The 16,270-nt window shown below is 39.2% G+C and overlaps 2 protein-coding genes and 1 pseudogene across 4 annotated transcripts; 2 read left to right on the top strand and 1 right to left on the bottom strand.

Moving 5' to 3' along the window:
* Positions 1-406: 406 nt before the first annotated feature.
* Positions 407-1,750, bottom strand: LOC135639836 (dof zinc finger protein DOF3.6-like). Its single transcript, XM_065153792.1, has 2 exons — positions 1,577-1,750; positions 407-1,448 (listed from the first exon to the last, which is right to left on the bottom strand). Exon 2 carries the CDS (start codon positions 1,424-1,426, stop codon positions 545-547), a length of 882 nt encoding a protein of 293 aa, XP_065009864.1. The 5' UTR covers positions 1,427-1,448; positions 1,577-1,750; the 3' UTR covers positions 407-544.
* A 2,210-nt stretch (positions 1,751-3,960) lies between these two features.
* Positions 3,961-7,299, top strand: LOC135640610 (ACT domain-containing protein ACR9-like; annotated as a pseudogene).
* Positions 7,300-7,639: 340 nt separating this feature from the next.
* LOC135581552 (uncharacterized) lies at positions 7,640-14,874 on the top strand. 3 transcript variants are annotated; one of them, XM_065153230.1, is made up of 12 exons: positions 7,640-7,833; positions 7,916-8,078; positions 8,255-8,339; positions 10,631-10,827; positions 11,428-11,510; positions 12,804-12,849; positions 12,941-12,997; positions 13,144-13,198; positions 13,281-13,381; positions 13,463-13,526; positions 13,649-13,782; positions 14,544-14,874. In XM_065153230.1, exons 2-12 carry the CDS (start codon positions 7,992-7,994, stop codon positions 14,715-14,717), a joined length of 1,083 nt encoding a protein of 360 aa, XP_065009302.1. In that variant the 5' UTR covers positions 7,640-7,833; positions 7,916-7,991; the 3' UTR covers positions 14,718-14,874. The 3 variants fall into 3 exon arrangements, with proteins under 3 accessions (XP_065009302.1, XP_065009300.1, XP_065009301.1); XM_065153228.1 differs by having other exon boundaries at positions 7,910-8,078; XM_065153229.1 differs by having other exon boundaries at positions 7,640-8,078.
* The last annotated feature ends 1,396 nt before the right edge of the window (positions 14,875-16,270 follow it).

The following is a 16,270-nucleotide window of genomic DNA, read 5'->3' as shown; positions in this document are numbered from 1 at the left end:
CAAGAACAGCCGATTTAATCGAAGTTTTACTGAAAACAGAGATGATCTAAGTGTTGAAGTGGAAACAATTAGAAGATAGATGAAGTGATGGTAATCCCTGTCTTTTCCATAAATTAAAAGCTCTACGAGCGGTGTAAATCTTTGTTCATGCGCATGTGAAATGTTATACTTTCATGTCATTGCATCATAGAAGATTATTTTCACTTGTCTAATCATTTGAAGAAAAAGTCAAAAACAAATGGCTTCTCATCAGTAATGTGAACAACGAACTAGAAGACACTGTGAGACACATAAGATGAGATACGTCGTATGCATCAGTTTCTAACATCAGATTTTACGAGTCAGAGATATCATTTTCCGACGACTCGATCGTCAAATTTCTATAACCATAGTGTAAGACAAAACACATCACGAAACTGGGAAAAAAAGAAATCCAAATAAGCCTGAAATAAGAAGACGATCTACTGCTCAAGTACGCCCTTTCCGAAGCCATTGCCAAAAAGATAAGCTTCCATGATATAAGGTGACCGTAGTAACCATGCAATCACAAGATGTTGCCAGATGAAGAGTTGAATCCTGAAAGATCGGTCGCCCATCCACCGGCATCACTGCTGTTGCTGCTTCCCCCACCGCCGGTCCAGAATTGAACATTGTGAGCGACACCAACATACTGTCTTGGAGAATTAAGCAGTTGATGACTGTCCATGTTCACTGAAGCCAGTTGCGTTAGGAGCTCGGAACCAGCCGGATTCGCTTGAGCTTGCCTGGTAAATGGTCCCCCTAGAAATCCACAGCCCTCGATAACGAAAGGGTGTAACGCGGAAATTGATGCAGGTGGCGGCGGCTGTGGGAGTTGTGGTCCACCCAATAAAGGAAACTGATGCATTTGCTGGAGCCTCAAAGTCTCCAACTCGATGCCGCCGCCGCCAATCTGAAAGCCCATTGTGTCTACGGCTTGGATGCCTGATAAGCCCATGCCGAAGTTAGTGGCTCCGAAGTCTGGTAGAGGGTGCAACGAGGCCAGCTGCGATAGGAGCGGGATGTTCGACGTGATTGCACCACCTATGGCCGAAGATGCGGCCGCGGAGGACGAGGAGGAGGCACCGGCCTGGGTGGTCACGGTCGAGGACTTCGAGGAGCTGCCAGCACTGGATTTGGTCCGCTTGCTGTGGCGGCAACCACCACCGACAGGGATGTTTCGGAGGGCGCCGCCGTGAGTCCAGTAACGCCGGCATGTCTTGCAGAAATGGCGGGGCTGTGCCAAGGAGTAGTTGTTGAAGTAGCAGAATTTTGTGTTGGTGGAGTCGCAACGCGGGCACTTCAGTCCTGGCTGTGGCTGAGGAACCTTTGCGAACCGAGCTTGGTCCGCCATTGGTGGAGACCTAATCGAGCGAACCATCTCACCTTCAGGGCGTCGCGCTGCCATTCCCCGGTAGCTTATTTGCTCCCTTGGAATAAAGCAGGAAAACACACATATCCAAGAAGAGATTTTTCATGAGCTCGAGAATCCATACGCTCTTTAGTCACACGCTTTGGATGTAGAAGGGACGGAGAAAAGAGGAAGAAGCGCACTCACCTGGATCCAGTTAGGTGGATCTAGGTAGACATGAACAGATCGAAAGAGCCATGGTTGGCTTGTTCTTTTCCTCTCTTCTTCCTCTAACTTGTATTTCTTTCAAGAAACGGGCAGATGTGTTTACCAGTCGGCGGGTGATCACATCTACAACGAGTTGCAGAGAGCTCAAGGGAAGAAGAAGACAGACTAGAAGAGAGAATTCAAAGAAAAGGAAAATGAAGAGAGCATGCATTTTAATATTCTGGTAGTCTTTGGTTGGTAGGTAGAGAGAGAGAGAGAGAGACTCTTAGCCTTTATTCTCCAAAGGTCAAGTAGATGATGCTTCATGCATGACAAAGATGATATATAAAATTATATAATAGGATTAGATCCTTACGAGGTCAATTATGGCCTAGAGAGATGAGAACCGTAACAGGATATTAGAGCTTCTGCGTCGACTGTAAACGACGACAAGGAGGTAGGAAATGAGAGAGAGAAAACAAGGGGAACTTGGATACCTCGATGGGTACGTGACCATTTCGTCAAATGTCAAGCAGATACAACTGAAGCATACATTTCCAGACGTCTCGGTTCCTGTAAAGTACGTGGATGGTTACAATGCAAATAACCATTTTCCCATCGCTTATTCACCTGCTGGAGTGTAAAACTTATTGCACGATTTGACATGTTTTGTTGGTCTCTGAAAAAAATAGGATGGTCGAAAGAAAGAATCAACCACTGATTCATACCACTCATCGCAGAAAGAATATGTCAGATTGACATGACTCGATAAAGAAGAAACTTCATTGCCATCCATGGACAAAACCTTGCTCCAATGGCCCATGGCTGTCCCAAAACAACGATCGTGAGCCGGGAATCTCGAGGTACTCGATCGAGTTGCTCTGTTGCATCAGCTTTAACAACTTTAATCGACATCTTGACCACCAACCCAAACAGGGAATTCCTGTCAAACAACGTATTCATGGAAGCGATTCAGACAAGAATGTTGCTGCATGAGCAGTGCTTCTTATACAAGAAGACAACGGCCCTGCAAAAAGAAAAGCGCAAGATCTAAACCGAGGCTCCACGGGATATAAAAGGATCTCAAAGTAACATGCAACAGTGACAAGTACACCGGACGACCGAACCCACCTCAGCAGCCGAGCGGTTCCCTTACTGGACCTGGATGTGTAACTTTCCGACACACAGCTAAGGAACTGCTTGACTAACTTACCAAGAATACTGCAAAATAAATTGGATCAAGAGCTTCTTCCACTGTAACTCTCAGAACAACATTTGAGAGCAAAATCCAAAGCAGAATCAAGGCCCAAGAAGTACCCAACAGAACTGTTACCAAAGCAAACCAGGAACAAGCACCTAGAAGGTAGACTGCCATCCTCGATCTTCAGCCTTGCGCCTCTGCCATCCTCTGAAGGAACATCATCATCCATCCACCAGCCATGTCGGGAGTACCACCTCCCCTGGTGCATCTTAGCAATGATAGGATTGCAGATGCTGTCAGGTGCTTCGTGGTGGCCTCAAACTCATCCGCCTCGGCTAACTGGTTGCCATCATGCTCGATTGCGTCCTCCATCCTCTTTTTTGACGGCAGCAGCGAGCCTGGATGCTATCTAGTCATCCTCGATGGTGTTTCCCGGAAAATTTTGTTGCTTCTACCTTCTTCTTATGCTCCTCCTCATCCGCTTTCTACTTCTCTGCTTCCTGGAAACACCATTGAGGATGTCAGGTGCAATGCCCACAGAACCCTGAATCAAGAAACCAGAGTGGCTGTCAGAATCGGCTGAGAAAACAAGCTTTTTTTTTTGTTGGTCAGAATAGGTGAATCGAAGTACACTCATCAAATGGAAATCTTCTTATCTAGAATCAACGGTCTCGGACGGCCGAGATGTAGGAAACTGGAATCTCATATATGATCTCTTTCGACTTGGTATTCCAACCCAGTTGGGGGGGCTAAGTAATGTAAGCTCATGCATGATCTCATACTCGCTTGACTTACCATTATTGCTGGTGTGCGAATGGTACGTGAACCCAGACGTCCAAACATCCGCTTGCATGGAATTCACTGATTGCTGATGACTGCATTATTGCCAGCCTCATGTTTTCAGTTCTGCAGTGTCCAAAACCTGTGCCGTATTGTCAATTACTCGTAGCCAAATTAGACTGCAAATCCTAAGCAGAATACGTTGTAAATATCAAATTAATATTATTATAATATTTTTTAATTCAAAACAAGAATAATTGGAGATACAAAAAGAGGTTCTTTTTATTTTATTTGTTCCATGACATGACAGGTGTACTAGAGACCACCGGCAGACCTCCTCACGTGCCACATCCCCAGCCAGCAGTTGCCCACCCGAAGCGGCGCAGATTGGCTGGCACGGACCCGCGGCTCGACATAGCAAATTGGCTCGACCACTCGGGAAAGGACGCCAGACCAAGACGGCCCGTTCGATGTTTTCGAGTAGCCACCCCTCACATCCCCGGGGACGTCGGGGGATGGGGATGGCGAGCGACGACGCGGTGGTGATCCAGTTGGCTAATGGGACCGGGGGAGCCGAGCGTCATCACCGTCAATCGCCCCGACCAGACCGGCCTCGGCAGCGATCTCTGCCACACAGTCCTCGAGTTCGGCCTTTGCATCACCAGAGGAGGTCGGGGCGGAATCGCCTCTCGGTTTCTCATTTGAAGAATCTTTTGTATCGTTCTCTCCTTGTCTCGCCCTTCTTTTGATTCGATCCTTTCTAGGGTGAATGCTCAGATTAGTTCCTAGTCGCTGGAAAAGGTCGCATCTTTTAGTCTTCTTATTTTCTTTAAAGGTTTTCTATCGCATACTCATCTTTGCTTCCTTTTTTGATTGTTTTCTTGGGATCATCTGACGGAATTAATTTTTGCTTGGGTGAATGTAAATAGTGTTCTTTATCAGTTTTGAAACTCAAATAATTTGTTTATGCCACAAATTAATTCTTCCCCTTCTTTATCTATCAACAAAGATATCTTTTGAGATCTGTTTCTATATTATTACCTGCTTTGCTTACAATAAATTCCCTAGACTATACAAATTCAGTAGTGTTTCAGTAACCTGTAAAGATGTTACTGTTTGATTAGTTTCAGCAAAAGAAACCTTCAAGAAAATTTTTTAGGTTGTAGTCAACTCGATGGCCTTTTCAATATGTGAAATTAACCTGCAATTTTTTTTTGTCTTGCTCAAAGATAGATCAACCGATGGGCAAATGGTGCTATTTGGCGTTCTGGGTTGTCCCGTGTTCATCCTCCAGTAACATCCGTTGGACGAGTTCGAAGATCCGGTTAATCTCCATGTGTCAATCTTGTTCCGTCCCTTTCTACTTTGATCTAGTGAATTAACCCACTAGTTCTCAAGTTTACCTTTTGAAGTTGTTCTCTGTCGATCGAAAAGGATTGTTGCACGGTACTCAAAACTCTCATCTAAGTACTAGTCATTATAACATCTGTACTTCCTGATCATTTGAAATTTTGGTGCAGATGTCACTCGAGTTCTTTGTGAGCTTGAGTGAGGGTCTCGACAACTCCTGATGGTAAAAGTTGTCGACCTTTTCTTCATTACAGATGGCATGTGAGTGTGGATCTAACAAGTTCACTTTGCTTATTATTTTGCGGCTTGGTTTAGCTTCAGATCCTGCTATTGTGCTCTCAACTTTGGCGGCATATGTACTGTAGCTCTCTCAGGTTCTTTATGATGAGATGCTTCTGTGAGAATGATTGTTTGTTCTGTAAAACAACTATTATGCTAATTTTTGTGCATAATATTTCTTTCATAATCTATGTGGTTCTTTCATGTATCATACTGTGTCCTGAGGCTCCAGTTTGCATTAGCTGGCGGTTGATACCTTCTGCTGATTGTTTATCTACTTCTCTCTTTTGTCAGGGAGCTCTTGCACACCAAAAGGAGAAAGCATGAGACCTGCGAAAAATTGAATGCAGTTCTGGGAAGTTGTGAGATAGGATTAGCTGATAGTTTTCAACATGGTTTCTCTTGTCTTCCACCAGAAGTTGCTGAAACTCTCCTTGGCCTGGAACTATAAGATAATGGATTTTGTTCACAGACACCGGCTTCAGATATGAAAAGGCTGAAGAAAGCTAATCTAAAAATTGACAACTCATTAAGCCCTTCCTATGCTTTGCTTCAAATTCATTGTGTTGATCAAAAAGGCCTCCTCTATGACATTATGAGGACATTGAAGGACTTCAAAATTCAGGTTCCAATTATCTTTATCTGGATCCTCTCTATTTAAGCTAAGCTGGATTGTGTTTATGGCACTAGGACTCGATTAATAATCACATTACGTACCATGGCGATTTATTTATATTCATTTGATTGATTTTATAGCTCCGTCGCTTCTTTCTCGGATCCCCTCTTTTTAAAATTAGATCTGTGACATGTCTTGGTTGAGAATCTTATTTATCTAGTCTGCATTCGCAGTCTTGGATTACTACTGCTTTTTTTTATTGTCAATACAAACTTTTGTAGTAAATTCATTCCTGGTAGTTCTCGTATATAAGTTGATACCTTGCATGCTTTTATTCTCTACCAAAACTAGATATATTACAAGTGCTCCAATAACTAGAATGAGGTTCATGTTTTCATGTATTTTTTATCCTCAATCTTGCGATTAATATGTACAATGTACAGACATGAATGTTTCTGATAAATTTTCTCATTGCTTGTGGTTTAGATTGCTTATGGACGATCCATGTCAGATATGAAAGGCTCCCGTGAGGTCTGACCGACCTCTTTATCTAGCAAACAGATGGAATGAAGATAATTGATCCTGAGAAACAGAATTTGCTGGGTTCTTGTTTGAGAATGGAAATGCTTCATCCTTTGAGAGTGATGATTGCCAATCGTGGGCCGGACACCGAACTCCTTGTTGCCAACCCGGTTGAATTGTCTGGAAAAAGGAGGCCTCACGTGTTTTATGATGCCATTCATGCCCTTAAAAGTGCTCGGAATTTGCATTTTCTCCGTAAGTAAATTGCAGTCGCAATTTGCTTTCTCTTTTATTCTTTTCTTTGGTAGTCTAGGGAGAAGTATTTATTCTCCTTATATGTTATGTGCAGGCTGAAATTGGCAGGCACTCATCATCTGATAGACAATGGGAAGTCTACAGATTCATCTTGGATGATAGCAGAGACTTTCCTTTGGCCAGTAGCCAGGCTACAAGTCAGATCGTGGATACAGTTAGAAGAACTTTAATGGGTTAGTGAGCTACTGTCGATCTGTGAAAGTTCCTTGCATTCAGTCCATGAAATGATGATGGTAATTGACAATCCGATCTTGGACCGGACAGCAAACACACTGCAAAGTTGTCCACCAAATCCTTTTATGGTGCCTTGTATAGCATTTGAGCAGGCAGATTGGGACTACCGGCGTTCTCAAGCAGCGAGTGAGGACTACAGATTACCACTGAAACTTCTGATGCTGCTATTCGCCAAGAAGAAGAACATTTCTTGATGTACGTCGCTGCCGCAGTCGTGGAGCCACTATGTCGTAGTTGAGGTGTCTTCATCGAACATTTCTTGGAAAGCTATCACATATACTTTCTTTTGTCGCACATGTTTTCCCAACTTAAAAATGCAGTTATTCTTTGCGCGGATTAAAGAAAGACGCATTATTTATGGGCCCGACTAAAACGAATGTATCTTGTTGTTTGGTTTGTTTGTATTACATGCTGCTGTTTATGGCACTATATTTTTTCTGCTTTCCCGTCCACATAGACAAATATAATAATAATAATAATAATGTTCCTTTGTCCTATTGGGCAAATCGTTATTTGTTTCGTCGTTCATTCATGACGCTCCCTGCACCGTACGTTTACCCACCGACGAGATGATAATGGAGTGATCGATGGATTCCGATTATAATAACCCCAAATCTGTACTTGTTTGCTATAAACCGCCCGGCGACACCAAACAAATACCCAAAGCAACACGTGTCGGCTACGCTGTGTTCCATATGCCACGACTCACGCTTAGGTGTCGATTAGGCGCATCGTCGGTCGCACACCTCGTTTCGACCTCCACGTCTCCGTTTCCATCCGCTCGTGTACACGGTTCAGCCTTCTGCGGGATAAGCGCGGACACGTCGTCGTCAGCTGATTCACGATACAAAGTCGGCGACATCTCGTTGTTTCTTGATGCCGAGGCCGGAGCCGGTGGGTTTCTCGCGAGGACGGTTTCGTTAGTTTCATTGCTCCCTCCCCATTCCCACCCAAATCTCGGTAGGGTTTCGCATCCTCTCTGCTTTTTGTCTCCTGATTTGGCGAATTCTTGTGGTTCTTGATTGGATCGCGGTAGGAGAAGCCGCCGCATGGGCGATTCTTCAGGTTGTGGCGGTTAGGATTCGCCGTGTTTCCTCAGATCGTTCCGTGTTCGGTCGATGGAGACGATGCAGCAGCACTCGGCGGATCGGAGATCGACATATCTCGCCGCCCTGACGCTAGAGATTGAGAGAAAGCTCCAGAAGGTGAGGATTCCGATTCTTGGGTCGGATTTCGTTTCTTCCTCTTTCTTTTTCTTGTTTTTTGTGATTTGACGGTCGAATCTTGAAATCTTGGTTCGGATAGTAATTGCTTTCTCGCACCCTAACGTTTGTCCAAATAAGTGATGTTGCTTTCACTATAGCGGTTGGTCTTTTTGCAGGCATTGATTTCACCAAGGCAACGACCCGAGTTGCTTCAACAATTATTTGCTGATGTAGCTTTGGAGGTTGAGGATCGTGCTCGAGGTGCCACTTCCTTCTTGTGATGCTCCAATTTGCAAGAATGCCTTTGTACAATAATCTAGATATCTTGTTTTGTGTAGTATACATTGTTGAAAATAGGTCTTCAAAGTACCTGCTAATTTTTTTGAAAACCATTTCTCTTCTGTTTTACACCTTGTCTTTAACGTTGTACATGTGGATACTGATTGCAGAGCTTTATGAATGGCCAAGATTTCAGAGATCTAAATTTAGGTAGTTAAGAACTTGTCGAGTTTATAGTTTTTTTTTTTTTTTTTTCCCTGCATTGCTTGCTATGAACGATTAGAAGAATTTTAGGGGTTTTGTGATTATGAAGATGGTCTCATTTGTACATTGTAAATTAACTAGAGTGGTAGTCATCTTTGTGTCTGGTATCATTTTATCATATGTAGAATTTGACACTTCATAGAGATATTTGAGTAACTTAAGAAACTTCGTTTCTGAGGGTACATTAAAAAATACTTATTGAATGTTGTGAGAGAGATTAACATTATGTGATACTTGAATTATATACCAGTGCAGAGAAAGAGGGTAAGATATTGGGGTTCGCAATTTTGTGTAGTACATACACTAAACAATTTAGAAGAAAACTTCTACTATCCACCTTCCCTCTTCCGTCAACTTGTGAATTCATGAACTGGTGTTGGAGATGTGATGCAAGAGAAGAGGAAGATAAAGTGGCTGATACATATCAGGAGTTGTGTATATACTATGGCATGAGTAGTCAATTGCACTTTTTAAAGTTTAACGGACTTCAGGAATTCTCTATGTTCAGTACGCAGTACATTGGTACTGACTCCAAAGTGTTCTTTCAAACAAAAAGGGAAAAAGGACAAGGGTTTCATGAATCCTAGGAAGGCTAAAAGGAGGCTAAATAGGTTTCCAAACTTAGGAATGGACGTGACTGATGCAGACTCATGCTCATGGTGAGGCCAATGAAAATTGTAGGAATTAGGTTTGATTATGGTATCATATAATAATATAGTATTTAAAGTTGTATATTGAGATTAAGTATGACAAGTGTCATAATTTTGAAGTCTGAGATGTATAGTGACACAATTTTGTTCCGATAATGCCTAACTTTTCTATATACACTGTCATTGATTGCTTGAAGACAGTATCAACCAACTAAATAAACATTTTTTCAATAGCCTATTTTATACATTCTAATCTCCTGTATTTTTACCTTTTGTTTTACATTAAGTATCCTGGAATGTGTATATATAGTTTGTTATTGCATAAAAGCCTTACAGTGGCTCTGTTTGTCTTATCTTTCTGTTAAGGCTGAGGTTTAACTTGTAGTTTTTTGTAAATGTTCTTATGTGATAATCAAGCAAAGAACACAAATTGAACCCACAGGAAGAAACCAATAGTACTGCATGAACAAGGGTTGTAACTTTTAAACATTTCTTTGTGATAGATTCAACTTTCATGACCTTTGAGCCCCAGTGCTTGATAAAGGGATATGAATTAGTAGCTTGTCTTTGGGCTGTAAGTGTTTAATTCACTAGTTTCGTTGGTTATGGACCTTTTTGACCAAGAAAAAGAACCAGAATTTTCTTGGATGTCATTCTTGATTGCTTGTTGCAGGAAATGTTGCAGTTTGTTTACCTGAAATGAATTGATTCTACAGTTGCCATATTCTCAACTTTTGGTTGGGAAAATATATGGATGTATTGATAATAGTGGTTCAGAATACTATCTTGTTGAGTTCATTCCATATCTAACAAGATCTAGGTGCAATTACATAGATGATTATCATCTATATCTATACTCGAAGCTAAATTTTATTATCTGAAACTTTGGATATATATATGGATCTTGAATGAGCTCTGTCTGGATCTGGATACTTGAATATGATAAATATAAAAATTTTTATCAAACAAAGCCAAACTGATTTTATCCACTTAATTGTCTTTTGTTATTGGCTTTCTGGTTTCACATTTGCATTTCAGTTTTCCTATCCAGGAAGTGGTACTGAGAAGAAGATCATGGATTAATTTTCCATTGTGAACATATCTAATTCATGCACTTATTTAATTAAGATATATAATCACAAAAAAATATTCAAGCCAATTAGAATTTCACGCTTGGTGTAAATTTTTTAATAATTAGCCACAAGTTTGACTTGGATGTTCTGTTTTTGCAAATTGGAGATTATCAATTATTATGTTTCTATCTTGTCTGCTTGTTTTATGCCTGCACATGATATACTTTATGGAATTGATAACATCAAATCCATTTAGATTCTAATTTTTTCGTAATGTGCCTTGCAGACATGATTTTCAAAAAGGATGAAGACAAAATTACCTCTGCAGATGATGGAATTGAGAACCATCTGTGTTTCTATGATGTACTTGCTGATTATTTTGTTGGCGAACCTGAAAATGGAAAGCACATCCTTGATTTAATTGTTCAACTTTGGAGTCAATCTTTTGTGTCACATATATTTGCGCTCATATTCCATAAGTGGGTATGCTTTGCATTGTAGAAATTCTTTTATGCAACTAATATATAAGAATGTTTATCCATCTAGGCTTTATTTGCTTTGAGTACTTTCATCCTATGTTTTCAGTCCCTTGTGCATGTCATTTACTAGCATCTATTTCCGTGTTTTGGTATATTTGTTATGGTCATGATTATTTATCATTCTGTGATGTGCCATGCATATAATGTTGTTGTGTCTTGCCATAGAATCTAAATTTATATCTGCAAAAATGAATGAATTCTCTAGAATAAGGAACTTCTCATCACTGCCATGTGAACAATCTCTTCAATTTAGTTAGACTATCAGGAATTAGATTGGTGGAGGCTGTCCTGTAGATTGTATCGAGGAACAAATGGTACACTTATAGCAGGCAATACTGATAGATTTTATGTTGTAAATGTATCAATCTAGGAAAAGTGTCCTACAGATGCTATTCGAAGGAATGAATGACACACCTATAGCAGGCAATGCTGACAACTTTTATGTTGGGAATGTCTCAATGCCTTTTTTAAATTATTATTTATATGCATATATACATATATCTTGTATATAAATATTTTACTAATTTGTTGTTTCTCCTTCCAGTTATTTGAAGTCTCTGTTGAAAATTCTGAAATGTTGCTACGTTATGGATCTGCCCTTGTTCAAGGTGCTACCAATGTTTTCTGGTATGTGAGGATTTTTTTATCAAACAATTGATTGTGGTTACTTCCTGATTGACTGTAACTGGTATACATAGCATGACAATTTGTGTAGCCATCACAAGTGTTAGGACATTACAGATTTCTGTAGGATGACAGTTTGTGTAGATAGTATTTGCATCTACATTGGTAACTTTCTATATTTTATATTATAAATATGTTCTGTAAAAGAGTGTAGACAATCTTATTAAGGTCAAATTCATTGGTAATCGAAAACTTGGAGGGACCAATGTATAAGTTAATCATGAATATTATACATTTTTTCGAGATTGTCCAGAAGAGAAACCGAAGAAGATATTTATTTTGGACATAGTTACTAAAAGATTATAAAAAGTAGAATGTAGTTTTTGTTGACTTGGAAAAAGCTTGTAATAGAATGTCTATGAATTTACTGTAATGGGTTTTAGAAAAGATTTAAAGCAAGGTTTGAGTACTCAGGACCAGTATGATTTGGTTAGTATATAGCGACCCAATCATGGATAGGTTATATAGCTTGATAGCCAGTGTCCTTTTTCTTATTTTTATGATGATATCATATTGTACAAGTTGCAATAGTGTCTAGTAGCATACCAGTCTAATAAACTGGTAATGGACTGAGAATGTAAACTATGGAAAATACATTTAGTACTTATATAATAAAATATATGCATAATAGAGTAGTCAATTTAAGGACTGTAGTAATTGTGTCTACAAAGTTATTGGAATGGTCTTGATGGCCTATGTTGTTTAATAATGATATTGTTTGATTGATGCGAATTTATTTGGATATATCTTATACTTGAATTATGTAGACAAACATTAGAAAATAAGATTTTAGAATTTTGACTAAGACTAAGAGCAAATGTATTGAGTGAATAGTATACCTGACAGTACAAAATAATGTTGTTGTTTATCTTGACATAAAAAGTTGTAGTATAGAGTTTGTGTTTTGTAATTGGGTTCGTTAAAATTTCATTCTGAATAGTATGCCTTTTGTAGTTGATACAATTACTATACTTAAATATTACATTCTCGTTTACAACACTGTTGGTGATATCAGAAGTAAATGAGTTGAAAATAGTTCTTCGAAGCTGGTTATGGTGTTGTATTTTTTCTTGCACATTGACTTGATTAAGATGTGATGTAACTTTCCTATTAAACAAGTTGGTCACTTTGAGAACCATGGGCCTACCTAAGGGAAGCCATCATGCATATTCAAGCTCTTTGGTTTTTTTTTTCCATAAATGTTTCTTAAAGCTTTATTTGTTTTCCTGTTGTCAGGATTGACATCCAAACAAATAGGAAGAGATTTTTTCCCTTGTTCAGTGTAAGATACACAGCTCCTGGATTATTTTCCAATGATGCCTCGTATGTTTCCTAAGCTTAAAGTTGAATTTTTTTATTTCCTTTTTTCTCAGTATCTTCTTCAGGAGGTTGCACTTGTACCCTATCGTGGCAACAAGATCTCTTTGCAGGTTTTGCTTTCAGTATTTTCTCTACCATTTAATATTTTGTTCATTTTATTGCATCAAGTTAAGTGAAGCAGGGCTCCTATCCTGTATAGTAATATAGTATTTAGTTTTATTACCAAGCATATTCTTAGCATTATTTTTTTTTTTAGGCCCGTCGAGATCTCTGTCTTCTTCTCTCCAGGTTCTTATTCTTTTACAATCTAGGTGCGGCTTTGTTAACTTGTAGTACCACATTGAACAAAGTATTTTGTCTGTCATTTAATGTTCTCAACTTTGTAACTAGCAGATGACTTGCTTGAAAAGTTTCTGGGGCAATTTCCTGGTTTCCCAAATGCTTTTTTGGTTGGAGGCCCAGCAGATATATTTGTGATTGAGCTTGCAGATCAGGTTAGTCATTTATGTTAGAAGAATTTGTTTGCTCACATAGACAGCATTATTGATCACCTTTTATATTATTGTGTTTTTCAGCTTCAGAAGCTGAAAGTAGAGCCTGTGCTTTTACATTATCTCTCCCGTATGAGTGCTCTTAAAGGTTATATTTATTTCAAGTGGCAATGTGCACCTATGCTTTATGTGTCTGACCCTTTAGCTAGAGTTGTAAATATCTGTCAGTTACATTCACAATGCTGCTTATTGTTGTGGAAATCTGTGTAGGACTAGAACTGAGGATGACGACAAGTACAAGGCTGAAGGCATGCTTGTACAGCTTCACTTCTCCTGGAGGACCTATGTATCCAACAAGAGTTGTACGTCATGCAGCTTGGGATACTTTGGATCTGCTCTTTCCAGTAAGTAGTCTTCTGGTGACTGAAACAAGCTAACTTAGGATGAATAACTTAACATGTTAGCATCCATAACAAACTTAGGAAGAGTAGGGGACAGCATGACATAAACATGACAATCATTAATGATTTTTTTGTATGTTGCTATAAATGAATAATTTATGGTAAAAATATGTTTTACATAATTTGGATTATCTACGGTAATATTTGTGACTTTATGAAAGCATAGTTCCCAGTGTCAAAATTTGCAACGGGTTAAAAGAGTATTCCACATATAGAAGTCGTTTAAGTAGATAGTTACCTAGCATTCTGATGGGTCGGTAGAATCACAATCTAAAATTTTCTTTTAAACTATGGGGTACATTATGGCCAATACAAGTTGTTAGTTGGGGCCTAACCTTCAAAGGATTGTTTTTCACAGATGAAAACCTCCCGATATTAGACTGCTGATATTCTTTGTACCTTTATTGCCTTTTGGGTATCTATCTATCTGCGACGGCTTTGATAAATAGAAATAGCAAATAAAGCTTTTTTTCTCATGTGTGTGGTTACGTTTTTGTTGCAATTGCAATGGACCTGAGATCGTTCTCATGTGTTTGTTTACTCCCATCGTTTATATTTTGTCTCAACATGTCTTACATTTATTTTTCATGCCGATGATAGAATGCTTAGAGATAACTTGAATTAGTTCCCTTTTCTTGTTTGCCTCCTTTTATTTTATTTTTTTGGGTTTTATACTACTGTATTCTAATTTTCTCATGGCATAGGTTGGGCAGTATCCACGGCACATCATAAGCCTCTTCTTTCGGTTGCTTTATCCTTGGTACTGGCCTTCTTCTTGTTGGAACTTCATCATGACTTGCGTCAGAACTGTTGTATTCTACATACTTAGGATAATTGGCTCAAGTTGGGAGAACATGAGAAAATCAAAAGATTACTAGTGTCACGTAAAGGATTTATTGTCGTCTGTATTGTTTTTTTTTTTGCCCCCTTTTTCTCTTTGCCGTTCTGTTGGTTTATAGCAATGTTCTCATGCGGTGGCAGTGAGATCGATTTAATGTTTATTTGCTTAACGTTGGTTTTTATCCCTTTTATACACGTTGTGAACTCCGTACGTAGTCAACATCTGGCAAAAGGGGAGCTGGATTTATTTAAACTGCGACTCAACAATCAGAGCATTTTAACAGGAATTAAAAAGGATGTCTAATGCAACAGCAAAGACAACATTTGTGTTCTGTTTGGAGACGACACACATGCTAGGGAGAAAAACTCCTCACCGCCTTTCAGTTCAATCTTCGATAGTAATATATAAAATGACGAATGACGCTAAAAAGCAACGCAGTTCTGGAAAAATGTCGCAGAGACGCCTTCCCCGGAAAATTGGTTCGGCTTCGAAAATTAAAGATTTTCATAATTATCGAAGCCCAAAAATACCAAAGAAACTTCTCATACTTCATCGACAAACTATATCAATTACAAACGTCGTAAAACCATGGATGAATGTGATTTACATAAAAATTCAACCGGCGACCTGTCAACAAGCAGAAGAAGATGGCATGGCACATTTAGAATGTAAAATCCAGGAGGAAAAATATAATGAATAAAAAATATGATGTATGAACAGGATGACCCAGCTGTACGGACTGTCATGACAATAGTGAGACCAGTGCCGAAGGTGGCACGGACTCCCTTTAGATTTAACATGTCCAGGCTCCAGTCACCAAGACTTAATTGGCACAACATATTTGAACAGTTGCAAGTTTCAATAACATCAGGAAAGACTATGACTTTTAAATTTCTCAGTATATATGTTCTCTCACTTTGAACCCAAGTCAACAGTGAACAAATATTGGATAGCTGATACGATTTTGAATAAGACAATAAAACCACTGTAGCCCATAGAAAACAAACTTTCCACTATGATGATTATGCTATCGAAACGATTAATTGCTTACCAATTCAAAAAAAAAAATTCTTCAGAAACCAATAAACTTTAAGCCTCCTGTGGATCTCAGCCACCTAAAAAATTGGGAGCCCTAATCAGAGTTGTTGTTCATTATGTCCATGAGAAGTAAAAATAATTTCACCTTCATATTTTTGCATAGGCTATCAAAAGAGTTTGACATCTTGTGAACCGACCAAACTAAATAGGTAATCGAAACGTAAAATGACACTGTACTTGTATAACTTTAATGTCTTATCCACAGAATTAAGAATGTGAATACTAAAATGCTCAAGTACATGATACATACACCCAGTAGGCATGACCCTTCACCATTATTATTGACACAGAATAAGTCTTACATGCATCCAAACTTTACAATGTTACCAACAACTACCAAAAACTGTGATACTTGGCAGCAAATTTGTTAGCCTATACCTTTGTTACCAAAGGTTACATTAAGGTCAGACTGCTTTGACATGAACAGAACTCTTCAAAATTAGTTCTAAGTAACTCATAAAGCAACCATACCTGTTCTCATCTCTTCGTACC

The sequence above is a fragment of the Musa acuminata genome, chromosome BXJ3-6 (genome assembly GCF_036884655.1).
Source record: "Musa acuminata AAA Group cultivar baxijiao chromosome BXJ3-6, Cavendish_Baxijiao_AAA, whole genome shotgun sequence".
Classification (NCBI taxonomy): Eukaryota; Viridiplantae; Streptophyta; class Magnoliopsida; order Zingiberales; family Musaceae; genus Musa; species Musa acuminata.
The sequence above is the reverse complement of the archived record's forward strand: the minus strand, read 5'-3'. Positions and strand labels throughout refer to the sequence as shown.